Here is a 15,147-nt window from a genome sequence, read left to right as displayed (position 1 = left end):
AAAATATTTGAATTACAAATATTTTGTTGGGGGGGAAAATGCTGTTAATGTAAAGTAAATATTTATCCAGAAAATATTTGTATAATTTTTTTGGGCTTTAGGACAATGACAAATATACGGCAGTTATTTAATTTCCGAAATAACACATTTTCCTTATAATATCAAACTTAGTGGTTTCTTAGTGGGGTAAAATTATTATAAAGTTCAATGTTTGCTGATTGTTCATCTGCTGTACGTAAGGGTCCGTCTGAAAAGTCCACACACTGTGCTAAAACATCTCTGGCATCCAAGCGTGACATGACATGAATGTTTTCTATATTAACAAACACTGTTTTTTTTTTTTTATTCGACATCTTAAGGTTGGAGTTTTTTTTACATTTAAATGATAAGGCATGAGAGGCTGTGCTATATTGTGAATATAGTCATGGCTGAAGGACACTGTTCATTGCATGACGTGAAGCAGAATGCTGGCAACACCTTCAGCTGTGACTCTATTCACAATATAGCACAGCCTCTCATGCCTTATTGCTTTTATAAAACAGTCACCACATAATAAGAATATTAAGGACACAAATGTTCATTAAAATTATACATTTTGTAAGTTAAATTATTAAATGCCATCATTCCACCAGAAAATATAGTCCCTGATATTAATCAGTAAACAGAACTTTGCTAGGCAACAAGAATAACTGTCAGCTATGGGTGCTGCGGAGTGCTTCAAATAGGAGTTCTGTGAAGAAGTCAGAGCTGTGCTTTATCATGAATAAAGCACGGCTGTTGACCAATCAGCATCCAGGACCGGATCTATCAGTTTAATAAGTATAAATAATGTAGTTATATACTCTTTGACCTAATTGTGCTAATTGTCTTTGTAAGATTGTCGCCTCCAGAGAGTACGGGTAAAAATCAAATGTCTACATTTTAACATCTTGGACCTGATAGCGCACTTCAGATCTACTTTATGTGCGTTCTAAGTGCTGGTTTGGGAAACTAAAATTAAGATTACTGTAATTAGTGCAATTTCCACAATTATCACGGAACCCAGCCTCTATGGGAGATATTTTCTGTCCGATTTAGTGCATCTGAGCCCAACTTTAGTTACTTTTTTGTTACACTGCAGGACCATTTAAAATATGGGTTAAGAAATGTGTTTAAACATGGTGACAACCTCAAAAGAAAAATGTGACCATTAACAAGACCTGTAAATGTTCCTTATTACTGAATATATTGTAACCTAAAGTCTTGATAAGTCATTCAATTTACTCAGTCATTTGTCATTCTAACGAACAAATGGCAACATGACTCAAAATTGAGTTGTGAGTGTCTTCCCCTTATAAGTGTTGAAGGGGTGGTGGCCGATTAAGGCCCCTTTAGTGAGCTGCTGCCGCCCCCCTTTACATGGTGCCTATATGTGTTGCATACCTTGCATATATGGTTTTGGGGCCTCTGGGTGTATTCACTCAAACTTATGTCATGAGCCTTTTTGTTCATCTTTTTTCATCATAATTTGTACTTAATTTTGGTTGGGAAATCTCTAGTTCTCTTAAACAAATTGCATTATTTTAGCATTTTAACATGCACGTTAGCATGTTAAAATAGCAAATGTTGTTTTATACTTGTACGAAGGAGATTTAAGGAATTATATATTTGCCCCACTACAGTTTTCCAAAGAAAAAAAAAATCCAGCAGGAAATACTGAAAAAAATATAATAAATTCTGATTCTTTGAACTCAAGCTTATCAGTCATTCATGAATTTAGTTCTTTAATCTTCCCATTCCGTCAGAAGGATGGATAATGCCTCTAAAAATAATCAAAAAAGCATGAGTTTACATAGGAAACCAACTGAAAAACAGCCCAAACAGACACAATACGCATTTGGTGAGAACAGCCCATAAAACAACTGACAACCTCTCACGTGTCTGAAAATTTTAAACGGGCCGTATTTGACCCGCAGGGCCCATTGAATATGGTTGTTAATGTTTCTGACAAATGAGAGACTTGGACGGGTCTATTAGGGTTGTTGTCTGACAGAAAGCCAGCCAACTGGTTACATTATGGAAGATGGATGTTATTTCACTTCTAAACTGTTTGGATACAGGCCTCTTAATCTGTGATTGAGACAAATGGCTGAGGGGATACAGATAAATGGCGCCATCTAGTGATGGAAAAATACTTCCAGGGCCTCTTGAACTATATTACAAATAAGAAGCAAATTGTTGAGGATGACCAAAAAAGAACCCAAGCTGTCAGTCCATTAAACTTTCACTTTCATTAACATGGTGGATATCTTAACTAATACCTATTCTAAGGCATATGGTATTTGTTTGCTAGAGAATTCCATTTTGTAATAAATCCCTTGCATATTTGTTTACATATGTGCTTAAGAGTGAGAATTGTCCACCCTGCGTGACAACATGTGAAATCCACTGTTAACACTATTGTTAGACATTCAGCTCATAGAAATGAACATTTTGTCCAACGGATTTATTCACACATAATCAGCTTCCAAAGAAACAATGTTTTCATTTTTAAACCTTAAATGCATGGGGATTTCACCAAGCACTCTTACATATTCGGGTCTTTAGAGACCCGGCACGTTTATCTATCACAAATGGATCTACAAAATGCCCAGATAGTGTCAAATTTTCCAAATATTTTCAAGACCATTAGAAAATAAAATATATTTTCATGTTTTATTTTTCATATGTCAGAGATCAGGGGAAAAAATTGTTTATAAGATAAATATTGAGTAGTACTAAAGAGGTGTGGGCACAACCCCCCCCAAAAATGTATGTGGTACAGGGGGTGGAATGTGCTCGTGTATACGTTTAAGGGTTCAAAGTCTTAAAGTCTTGAAGTTAGCTTGAGTAAATGCTAGTGGTTAACATCTGTTTGGGAAAATGTGTGGAAACCTTGCATCATTGTTTGTGAACACAGTCTGTATATGGATGATATAAGGTTTATATATTGGAATTTCATGACTTGAACATCTTGAACGCTGTGGATTGATTTGAAGGCGTACACTAATTTATATGTACATGTCTCTTCCATGTGTATATGACTTCTTGTGTTCTGTTTCTTCAGGCATGTCATGGCTGTGGATCGGGATCAAAGTGTGATTGCAGTGGGGTGAAAGGAGAAAAGGTAAGTGTTTACCCACAAACAAGCACCTGCACATGCACACTGAAGCCTGTAGGCTGATAAGCCTGACTCCTTCATGTTTCCCTGCGCCATTAATTAAATAACACCACAAGCATTCCATTTGGCCTGCTGCTAAGGAACATTTATTTGTTTGGTAATTTAAATTTTTTTGCAAGAACAGTTTCCACCTGAACTGCTTTAAATGACACCCTGGTGCATGTCCATGACTGTTAAAACATTTACATATACATGCATGTTGTTATTTCTTTCTTATTTGAATTGCTCAGTGACGTGATCTTCTATGTTGGTACATCTCTGGTGATAATCTCTCACTCTTCCTATCTGTATGACAGGGTGATCGAGGGTTTCCAGGACTATCGGGTCAGCCAGGTGTTCCAGGTTTCCCTGGGCCAGAGGGGCCAATTGGACCTCGTGGAGAGAAGGTCTGTGATCAGCGCATTGTCCATCAGTATATACATCAATTGTAGCGCTTAATAGAAATTAAATTTTGATTATTTACATTTTACATCTGATTCAATTACATTTGTTTGGTTTTTAGTGGATTTTATAAGCCAAAATCAGTTATTGTTATTAGCAGATCATCCAATAAATGAAAGGCAATTATCAATTATTGCATACTTTATACTAATGCTTGACTCTCTCTCTCTCTCTCTCTCTCTCTCTCTCTCTCTCTCTCTCATAGGGTGATGATGGACCTGATGGGCCAATGGGGCCAAAAGGCATAAGAGTGAGATTTTCTCAGTATCAGCCTCTGGCTTAAGATGGGTCTAGGTGTATCCACAAATGATGACAGTTTCTGTGTTGTTTTTAGGGACCTTCTGGATTGCCAGGATTCCCAGGAACACCAGGAATTCCAGTGAGTGAATTGTGAATGAGTTGATCCATTGTTTCAGTTGATTCCCTAAAGGCACAGACTGTAGACCTGTGTCAGAAATGGTCAGAAATGAACCTTTTTTTGATAAGGGAAATATTTGACCCCTGGATATTTTTGTTTTACTTTTTATTATTATTATTATTATTATTTTTTTTCTTTGTCTTTTATAGGGGAATTTGGGTAACACTTTACTATATGGTTCCATTTGTTAAAATGAGTTAAAGAAATATTCTGGGTTCAATACAATTGGAATGGTGGTGGCATAGTGGACTAAAGCACATAACCGGTAATCAGAAGGTCGCTGGTTCGATCCCCACAGCCACCACCATTGTGTCCTTGAGCAAGATACTTAATCCAGGTTGCTCCGTGAGGATTGTCCCTGTAATAAGTGCACTGTAAGTCGCTTTGGATAAAAGCATCTGCCAAATGCATAAATGTAAATGTAATACATGTTGAGCACAACCAACAACAATTGTGACATAATGTTGATTAACACAAAAATGAATTTTGACTTGCCCTTCCTTTTCTTTAAAAATTCTAAAATCTAGTGTAAAGCAGTTCAATGGAAAGGAGGAGGCGAGAACCGGCCTGGCGATATAAACAATATTTGAATGATTAACTTAAACAAAAAGACAAACACACATACACATGACGGACATGTCCGTAAACGATCTCTCTCTCCTCGCACCACCCTCCGCAATTGGCCTTTATCCATCTCGGAGGCTTAATTAGCCTGATAAGGGACCGGGTGTGTATAATCACGACCCGGCCCGCACTCCACCCTGTCACATCTGGGTTACTGTGAGGCATTTACAAAGGAAGTGAATAGGGGCCAATCCATAAACATTAATATACTCACTATTTCAGAAGTATAGCTACAAGACGTCCACAATATGCATGTTAATATGATTGTAGTGTGATTAAATCACTTAGTAACCTTTTCTGTTTAAAGTTAGAGCCAATTTTGCCACTTTGTTGCCATGACAATGTAATGTCAACAAACCCTAATACCCTAAAATGACTGTAAAAATGTACTTTACAGCTCAAATAATAAACAAGTTTATGTTAACTTACATAAGAATTCATGCAAGTGCTTTTTATGGCTGTCACTATAAATTATTTTGGTAATCAAGTAATCTGTCAATTATTCTGACGATTAATCGAGTAATCAGAAAAATAATCAAATAAGTCCAATTGTATGAAGTTGTCGTGGTAATGTTGCGTTTGGCTAAAATGCGTTCATTAGCCTAAGTTCTCTATGATTGAATAACAACAACAAAATGATCGTGCAAACAATATATAAGGCCAATACACCCAAAGCAGATCTATAATCGAAAAAATATATATAATACTAGCTGATAGAGATTGGCTACTCCAGGTGTGCCCAACTTTTTTTTTTTATCTACATTTTAAAGTTTTTTTAAACACGATCTACCCATTTAAAGGTTTAGTTCACACAAAAATGTAAATTCGGTCATTATTTACTCATCCTTTTGTTGTTTTAAACCATTATGACTTTCATTCTTTTTCTTAACACAAACGGAGAAATAGTAAAAAAAAATATGTTCTCAGTGATGTCATACAATGGCACCAGAAACTCCACTGGCTGCCCTTACTCACACGTTATACCTTATTCACAGACCCAAAAGCAGTTGCAAAACACAGACGATCACCTCATGTTCGCACCAGGCATTGCATTTTGGACCAGTGCCAGTTCATAGCGAATGGGGTTACGTTGGTTATATTGGTCCAAATATAGAAAACAAGCGATCGACAGAATGTCTCGTCGAGGCTGCTTAGGGCAAAAACTCTGATTAACATAGAAAGATCACTTTTATTGTGTGTCTTTAGTGTCTGAGTAGGACACAGCGGGACTGTAGCTACCTTCAGCCCCATCTCTCTGATTGATGGAGGACTCCGACTCAAACAAATAAGTCTGGACATTGAAATGCACCTATTCTTCCACTACAAACTCTTCAGACATGTTTGTAAGTTATGTTCTCTGGTTTGTGTGCAGCTATGTTGTGTTTTCTGTTGATAATATCACTAAACAAAATGAGTTTTAGCTTGAATGCCTCATCTCGTGTGTGCTGTGGAGCTATTGTTGCTCTCATGTAAAGAGGTGCACTCATCGCACAGGAGAATAACGGTCAGTAAACATTTTTACTAAATAATACATTCGATTTCACCAAACCTTATCGAATGCTTCAATAACAATAATGAGTCTCATGGAATAATTTATTAGACTTCTGAATTTTGTGTCCTTTTGAAGCTTGAAGAGGTGGTCACCATAAACCGTTATTGTATGACAGCACAGGAATATCGTCTTAGCTCATCTGGTTTCTCTGGCTTTGAGACTCAATGACAAGAAAAGAGTTCTCTCTCCTACTCAGAGAACTACGTATCTGGGGATTGTATGGATTTCGATCATGATATGGGCACAATTGTCTCCCGCTCGAATTGAGACAATTCAGAACACCCTGAGCAAAGTCAGGCTAGGCCAAGGTTGCTTCAGTATCAACGAATACTAGGTCTCATGGTATCTGCATCCTCTGTGATTCCTTTGGGCCTTCTGCAAATGAGACCGTTTCAGTTGTGGCTCAAAGCCAGGTGATTTCATCCAAGGCCCAGTCCCCTAAGACAGATAAGGGTTACGCACTGCAGGCTACATAACCTCTCTATGTGGTTCAGACCCCGGTTCCTCAACTTGGGTCCCACTCTAGGTGCGTCTTGTCTATGTGATCATCCAGCTCAAAGGGAATGGGAGGGTCATCAGCTCGATTGGCACATCAACTGTCTCGAGTTGATGGTTGTATTTCTGGAACTGAAATACTTCCTCCAGCATTTGAGAGGCTGCCATGTCCTGGTGCGGGTGGACAACACAGCGGCAGTCTCTTACATAAACCATCAAGGAGGTCTACGGTCACGCCAGCTAAACAGACTGGCACGGCAGATTCTCCTTTAGGCCCAGGGCAAGCTCCATTGCCCTGCGCTTCATTGCCGCAGGACTGCTCTTCAGACAAAAATACCTGACGATGTACCTGTGGCGCATCTATTTATAGCCCCTGGTACTGGCACATCCTGATGATATCACCAGCAGAGGCTGTAAATTCCAGTCAATTTCATTGATGTGTTGCACACACATTCACAGCTGGTCACTCCTAAAAGACGTTCCCAAAGCGCTAAATCAGCACAGCATCTCGTTCCGCTTTTTCAGGGAAGAAGGGTTACAGTTAAGTAACCCGAGACGTTCTCACACAGCTGACATCTCTTGTCATTATGTGTTTGGACCCTCGCCCGTGGACCGCGTAACTTCTGCCTTATTTTCAATTTGTCGATTCAGCAATTTTGTAATCTAGTAATTTTTTTGAATTGAGTAATCTAATTAAATTCCATTATCGTGACTGCTCTAGTGCTTTTATAAAATTATAAGCATTTCTGCCTTTAAACCCTCCAAACATTGGCCCCAATCGTTTCCATTGTAAGTGCCTCGCTGTAATCTCGATTTTTGCTTCTTTTTTTTAAAGAAAAGAGGGGCAAGATTAAAAATAATATTTTTTTTTTGTGTTAATAAACATTAAGCCACAAATGCTGTTGATTGAGCTTAACTTGTATTGAACCCATGAACTAATAAACAATATTTTTTACAGCATTTATTAATCTTTCTTAATGTCAGTTTATGAAAATATAATTGTTCATTGTTAGTTTGTGTTAGTTTAAAGTGCAATAACTAATGTTAACTAACAACATTTGATTTTAAAAATGTATTACTGTGTTGAAATGAATGTTAACCAAGATTAATAAATGCTCTAAAAATATTGTACATTTTTAGTTCATGTTAACTAATGTTGTAAATTGTTACTGGCATTTTTTTTTTACCATAAACAATTACATAGTCAATATGCTGTCAAATAATTCAGTTTAATCTGTTAAATGAAATACATTTGGAAAAATACTGTTACCCATAAAATCAAATAATAACCAAATTGAATTAGATTTAAGTAATGTCCAAAATATCACAAAACTATAAATGCTGTGCTAGAATAGGCTGCATTTAAAGTAGTTAATTAGATGATATGCTGTTATAAATTGCTAGTATGGATTTGAGCAATGTCTCTGGAATGATGTAAGGCTCTCATGACATGCGTATGTCAAGTTGCTGCCCTCTTCCTCCCCTGATTTTGAATCACACTCTCAATGGCAATAGTTGTAAGCATCTATGTGCTCTTTTTGACTGACAGGGTATCCCAGGACAAGATGGCGCCCCAGGACCCAGAGGAATTCCTGGCTGTAATGGAACTAAAGTATGTGGCAATCAAACATTCCTTATCAGTGCACGGATCAGTTGAATTATTTAAAAACTGAAAAAGAGCTTAAACAGCAAAAAAAAAAAAAAAAAAAAAAAGTTTTGTTTTTCCTTTTTTTACAGGGTGAAAAAGGATTTACAGGAAGTCCAGGTTTTCCAGGTTTAGATGGTCCACAAGTAAGTGTTAATTCATGTCACATTTGACATGGTTTGTGCATATTTTTGTATCTTCTGCTTTTAGAAGAATATTCTCATTTTTAATTCTTGTCTCCACAGGGTCCATCTGGTTTTCCAGGACAGAAGGCAGTTTTTTCTTTCCATAATGCACATGTTCATAATTTCCACTGTATATATATTAGCATATATGTGAAGTTAGGTTTCTAAATACCCTCTCTTTTCTCATGCAGGGAGAGCCTGGGGATGTCAATGAAATTAGTCGCATCTCAAATAATGGGAATCCTGGCATTGATGGTTTGCCGGGTACCAGGGTGAGAATTTACAATTTCGTAATCAACAAAACTGGATTTTGTCTGGGTGAATCTCAGATCCACATGTTAATAGTTTTGGGGAAAGATGAGGCATAAATTGACCCACACACTCTTGTGGATTTTGTTCACTGTGTACCCCCTTAAACTGGTTTCTTACCCAAATCTAATTCAATAGAAATATGTAATTAGAGAAATAAATTGAACTGACCCTATGTCATAACACACTGTTTACGATATATAGGGCGATCCCGGACTCCAAGGTCTTCCAGGTCCCATTGGTCCTGCTGGTCCCCGTGGCTATGAGGTAAGTGATCTCACAATTTCACTGTTTGAATCACACAAGCAAACACATGTGCAATGATTTATTGAGTTTCATTTTTTTTATTAAATTGTTTTTCAGGGTCGTCCAGGCCCTCCTGGTCTACAAGGGCCAAAGGTTAGTCTACATGCTTCAATTAAACATTATCATGGTTTACTCAGTTTTGACAATGTCTTAATGTGTTTCTGTGTCTTACAGGGAAACATGGGATTGAACTTCCAAGGACCTAAAGGAGAGAAGGTACACAGATTCTGCTGTGAAAAAAACATACAAGAGGTTTAATAACTGTAGTGTTTTTGACATGTGTGTTTGTGGATTAAGGGGGATCGTGGATTACAAGGACCTCCAGGGCCACCAGGACAGGTTGGCGAAGTCTCAGGCTTACCTGACACAGTCATTCAACAAGGAGAAAAGGTAAAATAATGCCAGTGTGGGAAATTTTGGTTTCACTTCCTTTCTGCGAACCTTTTAAAGGTGCACTCAGTAATTATTTTTTATATGACGTCTTGGACTTACTCTGACACCTTGCGGTGTGGATGCAGCATCATTCAACTGAATAGTTTTCATTACCCAGCGTCATTGTAGAACTTCACTATTCACAGTCAGCCATGATTAATTTAACCCATGAGTGAAAGTGTCCAATAACATTGCGGTTAAAGAGAATAAGCGATTTGTACTTGGCTGGTCATGTGATTTTAACATGGCCGCCCCCATGAGGGGACCCTCTCCATGTAGAATAAAACAGCTTTTATAAGGTTACTGATGTGTCTGGAGTCTTTAACTCATGTGAGTGCTCATGCTTTTAGACATATATTTCAAAATGACAATTCATTTCTTTAGAAGTAAAACTTTTTTAAATGAGGAAAGAATGTACGTAGTGCACCTTTTAATGTCTCTCTTTAAATCTCAATAATAAAAAAACAAAAATACTGATAAAAGAGAAAATTCTTCAACCGGCCTCAGTTGTTGTAAAAAAGGCTGTTCTAATTTTAACAGGGTTCCCATGCTCCTTGAAAGTACTTGGATTAGGGCTGTAACCATGGCTGAAAAATAAATACAAATAAAATGTAAATCACGATATGACAGGACCGTTTCTAGCTTTAAGTGGTAAAGGAGCCGCTTAGGGCCCATGAGCCACCAGGGAGCCCCGCAAAGCAAGGTCGTTTATTTAATAATTGTATTTGTTAAATATACAAAAATATGTTCAGAATAAGCCCTGCTATATGACCTAGTGTGATTATTAAGCCGCAACAGCTGCGACTGGATTCATTACTCTGCATCTCCACAGCTCTGTTCTCTGTAACATGTACTCAAAGTACGCGCGAGGCTAATGATTGTGTTTTTAGTAGTTACAGAGCAGTTATATTCTTTAGTGTATTACACATAGTCTGACAAGGCTTAAAATTTGGTGCGGGGTTGCGGGTATTGAGCACAATTTCAAAGGGATAGTTCACCCAAAAATTCCAATGATCTCATAATTTATTCACCCTCATGCCATCCCAGATGTGTATGACTTTTTCTCTTCTCCAGAACACAAAGGAACATTTTAGAAGTAGATTTCTGCTCTGTGGGTTCATACAATGCAAATTAATGGTGACCAAAACTTTTAAGGTCCAAAAAGCACATAAAGGCGGGATAAAAGTAATCCATAAAACTCCATTAATCCAATGTCTTTCTGAAGTGATCCAATCGATTTTGGGTGAGAACAGACCAAAATATAACACCTTTTCCACTGTTCATTTTACCATTGCAGTCTGTAGGCACAATCGTAATTTTAAGCTTGATTACACTTTCCAGAAATCACGATCGCCAAGTAGACTGCAACTTCTGTTGCTGTCTAATTGGCAGGGACATTAGTTACAGATGTTTTTCTTAATGGTTGTGCATTTCATTTGTTCAAATGGCACAGGGCTTGTACATGGCATTAGGCTTGGATAAATTTAGTCCAATGAAAAGTCCCTTCCCTTTGGTCATAGATGGATACTTTGAAAGGTAATACTGTATACAATACTGTTGGTCTGAATGTATTGACAAATTGTTATTGAGCTTAAAGGTGCACTCAGTCATTTATGCTAATTAAAAAAGCTTTACATCTAAAGACATGAATAGCATTTTATAGAAATATGATCAATTATGCACTCTTGATAACCCAATTAAAGTTGTTACATTTTACATTTAGCGGGTCACCATCACATGGGCATTGTCATGTTGACAGCACATGATAACATGTGTCATGCAATTGACCGAGTTACTACCACTAGTTATGACAAACATAATAGAACATGATATTAACATGATGTACTGTAAGAACACGGATTTGTGAGTGTTTAGCAAAACTGAAGGTGTCAGAATAAACACCTTGTTAATGGCACACTACATACTACTCTTATTTCTGCCATAAATTGGTACAGCAGAAGTAGTAAGAGTAGTACGTGTAGTATGCCATTGCAAACTCATTGCAAGCTTGTCATCGGTGAGTCTGGCCAATCACGAATAAGCTGTGTCCTCAGCAGAGCTTGTGCAGCCGCTCTCAGATCGCTCTCGCGTCATCTAAATTTCTAACCAGCATGCACTGCTTTAAGTCCGGTGCCAATCTGTCTGTGCAGCGTTGCATGAAGTCGAGCACACCTGATAATAATAAAATGTTACTTTTTATAGCGCTTTTAGCCAATGCTCAAAAATAAATGTACTGTACATGTAAACAAACAAGCAAACCAAACAATATGACAAAAAACATACTTACTACAGACAACAAAGGAGCACAATATCAGCAGGAGTGTGATCCACCAGACAGTCCACATAGAATGAGTGCAAGTGGAAAGATAAAATGTCTAAACAAGACGTCCCTGCTGGAGCGATGAATCAAACCGCTACGACGTGCTGTTCTCAAGGCGCGGGTCATGGATAAACGGTGTGACATTGAGCACTAAGTGCGAGCGCAATGCGGTGTTCAGCTGCCATAAAGCTTGCGATTGGCGGCTGCCCAGTCACAGTCCAGAGTGCAACAGGGAGCAAACATTTGTTTGGATTCAATCCAAGAATGTCCATAATAGGGATGTGTGTAGTATGAGGCTGAATGCAACAAACAGAAGATAAACATCAAGCATAACCATAAATGTAAACGTCTTTGATGTGAATTGGCAGCACTTACTAAACTAATTTCCAGTATCCAGGACGATAGGTGTCAGTATAGAGTCCAAATCCACAAGTACTACTGGGACTGATGGGACGAGTAAGAGTCAGCTAAAAACATAGGGGCAAATTCACATCGGAAGTGATCATCCCTATGCCCTACTCACTCCAAAGGACAGAGCTCTTGATGTGGGCACTCTGAAGGCAGCATTACATTACTATATGAAGGTACCACACGCTAACAGTCTTATGGAACGGCCTTTCTTACTTGGCATCCCCTTCCTTTAAAAATGCTTTTTGGAAAATGCCCACTTATTGGAAAATGTCTGTTGACTCATTAAAAATGATGTGCAATTTAATATCTAAGAGGCCTTCATTCTAACATGTATGCCGGAGCGTGAATTTGATAGGTGCTTAATATGAAATGAAAGGTCCTTGAAAGTCCTTAAATCTGGTGTTCATAAAAGCATGGGTTCCCTGTTTAAACAAGGCATTGACTGCCCAAATCTATATTATCAAACTCAAAATCAGTCTAAACAGATAAAACACTAGATCACTTCAAACTGACCTGAAATCTTAATCTTATATGTTCCTATTTACTTGCTTATAGATCCATTACAAAATGCTTTGGTATGTGTGTTTAGTATTGTTTTGTTTGTTTTTGTATAGGGTGATCGTGGCATACCCGGAGATTTTGGATTTCCTGGGCCTCCTGGACCTCCTGTGTGTATTTCTCCTTTTGTTTTATCATGGTCAATATTTTCAACAGTCCAAAGCCATTTTATTTTAAAAATAGACTGACTGAATTGACTGGTAGAAGTTTTAGGAGTTATTTTAGATGGATGGATGGATGGATGGATACATTAGATATGCAATGATCTTAGCACTAAATGTTTTCTTTGGTTCAGTTTGTTACTAACTGTCCTGGTTTTGTCTGCCAGGGCCCACAAGGTGGCCAGAAAGGTGATAAAGGAGAACCTGGGGATCCTGGAAAGAGGGTAAGTAGAATAAGACATACCCCTTTTCCATCAAATTGGTGCTGGTGCCGGAGCCAGTGATCGACCAGGGCATCTGCGAAGTTGGAGCGAACCTCTTTCACACCCAGCCTGCATTTCCACTGTCTTGAGAGCCGAACAATGTTATTACTGATTGTGACTACATAATGTGCCCAGAAACGAATATAGTGCATTGTGGTCTTTGTTTACGAGTCTTACTCCTAGTTATCAGAACATAATATAACATCCAAAGCATCTTAATGCCATCACAACTTTTATGTATCAGCCAGAAGTTTTTTAAATGCATAACAAATGAAATTCATAGCAATCAATTCACACGAAAAATAATTTATACTGTAAATAGGGTTTTTTTCAGACAGACGGCTGAATGGGGCGTCCATCAACTGAATGTGCATCACAAGGTGCTGCATTGGGCACTTGAAGTGTAGACAGTTTCATTGATCATAATGGGAGTAATCTAGTTTCGATTTGCGTTTACAGTTGTTCTTTTGAAAACTGTACGTGGGCAGGTCATTATTCCGGCTCGCGGCCTCTGACATTGCTGGTTCCTGGTTGAAGATCAGCAGGCTTAATGTACCTTTTCTAGAGTTGAAACAGCTCTAGGTTGGGGCACAATTCCAAAACCAGCACTGTGTTAATGGAAAAGGGGAACAGAGACCCAACAGTTCAGAAATACTTACAGATTGCAAAAGGCAGCATTTTATGATATTGATATTTATTGTCACAAGGGAAAACCAGGCAAAGATGGTGAAACTGGTAGCCCAGGATTTCAGGTAAGCTGTCGTCTGTAGCTGTTCACTGTAGTTTCTCACATTGATAATATTGTTTAATGCTGCCTCTGACACATCTCTCTTAGGGTGAAAAGGGAGATTTAGGTCCTCCTGGTGTGTCTGGTAGAGATGGTGTCAGAGTAAGTAATTTTTTCCACTAAACTGGGTGAACACAGCATTACACAATTTCTGAGAAGAGATGCAATTAATATGATATACTTAAAATGTGTATTTATTAATACATTTAGGGTGCGAAAGGAGAACCAGGACCTCCTGGACCTCCCGGATTTGGGGTACGTAGAATATTTTATTCTGTCATCTCTACAAAATTACATATACAAGGATTTGTAGCAACTCATAATGTAACAACACAGCACAATGTAAAAACTGCACATAATGCAATAAGTTAAATGTAATAAATGTTCATAATGTAATCATTTTCTCAAAACTGAATGAAATGTTTTTTTTCTCATAATGTAATATGCAGGGTTGGGAGGGTTACTTTTAAAATGTATTCCGCTACAGATTACATGCTGCAAAATGTCATTCTTAGCATATTCCGTTAGATTACTCATCGTCAGTAACGCAATCTAAATACTTTGAATTACTTCCTCAGCGCTGGCAGATTTTTTAAATGGTTTAAAAAAAGTGAAAATGTGAAAACAAAACATAGTACAGTAAAACAAAATACACCTAAACTCTGAAAAAGCCTAAATATCTTATGCAATGTAGCTTCTCAAGGATTTATTATATATTTATTTACAGGAGTTTTAAAAAACAAAAAAGGCTTATTAAGAGTAATATTTTTACAATACATCTTTGCACTATATCAAAGGTTTATTAGAGGGGAAAAAATATCTAATGTGGATTTTTGAATTCTTTTCCATTTTCGTTCACCGCACTACTATTGCCTCTCTCCCCCGCATTAATGCGAGATGTTATTTTAAAGATAGTAGACTGTAGCGGAGACACACAGTGAGCAGTGATATGGATGATAGTAGCATCTTTCTCTAAAGACACTGCAGAGAATGAGAATGAAGCAAAGTGAAACCACCTGCGCATGATGATTCAGATGAGCC

General features: G+C 37.8%; 1 protein-coding gene across 1 annotated transcript in view; it reads left to right on the top strand.

The window, feature by feature from the left end:
* col4a5 (collagen, type IV, alpha 5 (Alport syndrome)) overlaps positions 1–15,147 on the top strand; it is a 77,701-nt gene that overhangs the window by 21,472 nt on the left and 41,082 nt on the right. Inside the window, exons 2-18 of the mRNA XM_052146417.1 lie at positions 3,086–3,145; positions 3,496–3,585; positions 3,846–3,890; positions 3,975–4,019; positions 8,279–8,341; positions 8,467–8,520; positions 8,620–8,646; positions 8,751–8,831; positions 9,073–9,135; positions 9,232–9,267; positions 9,349–9,390; positions 9,472–9,564; positions 12,952–13,005; positions 13,224–13,280; positions 14,027–14,071; positions 14,155–14,208; positions 14,317–14,361. Of these exons, the coding sequence (XP_052002377.1) occupies positions 3,086–3,145; positions 3,496–3,585; positions 3,846–3,890; positions 3,975–4,019; positions 8,279–8,341; positions 8,467–8,520; positions 8,620–8,646; positions 8,751–8,831; positions 9,073–9,135; positions 9,232–9,267; positions 9,349–9,390; positions 9,472–9,564; positions 12,952–13,005; positions 13,224–13,280; positions 14,027–14,071; positions 14,155–14,208; positions 14,317–14,361 (954 nt within the window). The remainder of the gene's footprint in view (positions 1–3,085; positions 3,146–3,495; positions 3,586–3,845; positions 3,891–3,974; positions 4,020–8,278; positions 8,342–8,466; positions 8,521–8,619; positions 8,647–8,750; positions 8,832–9,072; positions 9,136–9,231; positions 9,268–9,348; positions 9,391–9,471; positions 9,565–12,951; positions 13,006–13,223; positions 13,281–14,026; positions 14,072–14,154; positions 14,209–14,316; positions 14,362–15,147) is intronic.

The sequence above is a fragment of the Xyrauchen texanus genome, chromosome 2, assembly GCF_025860055.1.
Source record: "Xyrauchen texanus isolate HMW12.3.18 chromosome 2, RBS_HiC_50CHRs, whole genome shotgun sequence".
NCBI classification, from domain to species: Eukaryota; Metazoa; Chordata; class Actinopteri; order Cypriniformes; family Catostomidae; genus Xyrauchen; species Xyrauchen texanus.
Note: the sequence above shows the minus strand (reverse complement) of the source record. Positions and strands in the feature narration are given on the sequence as shown.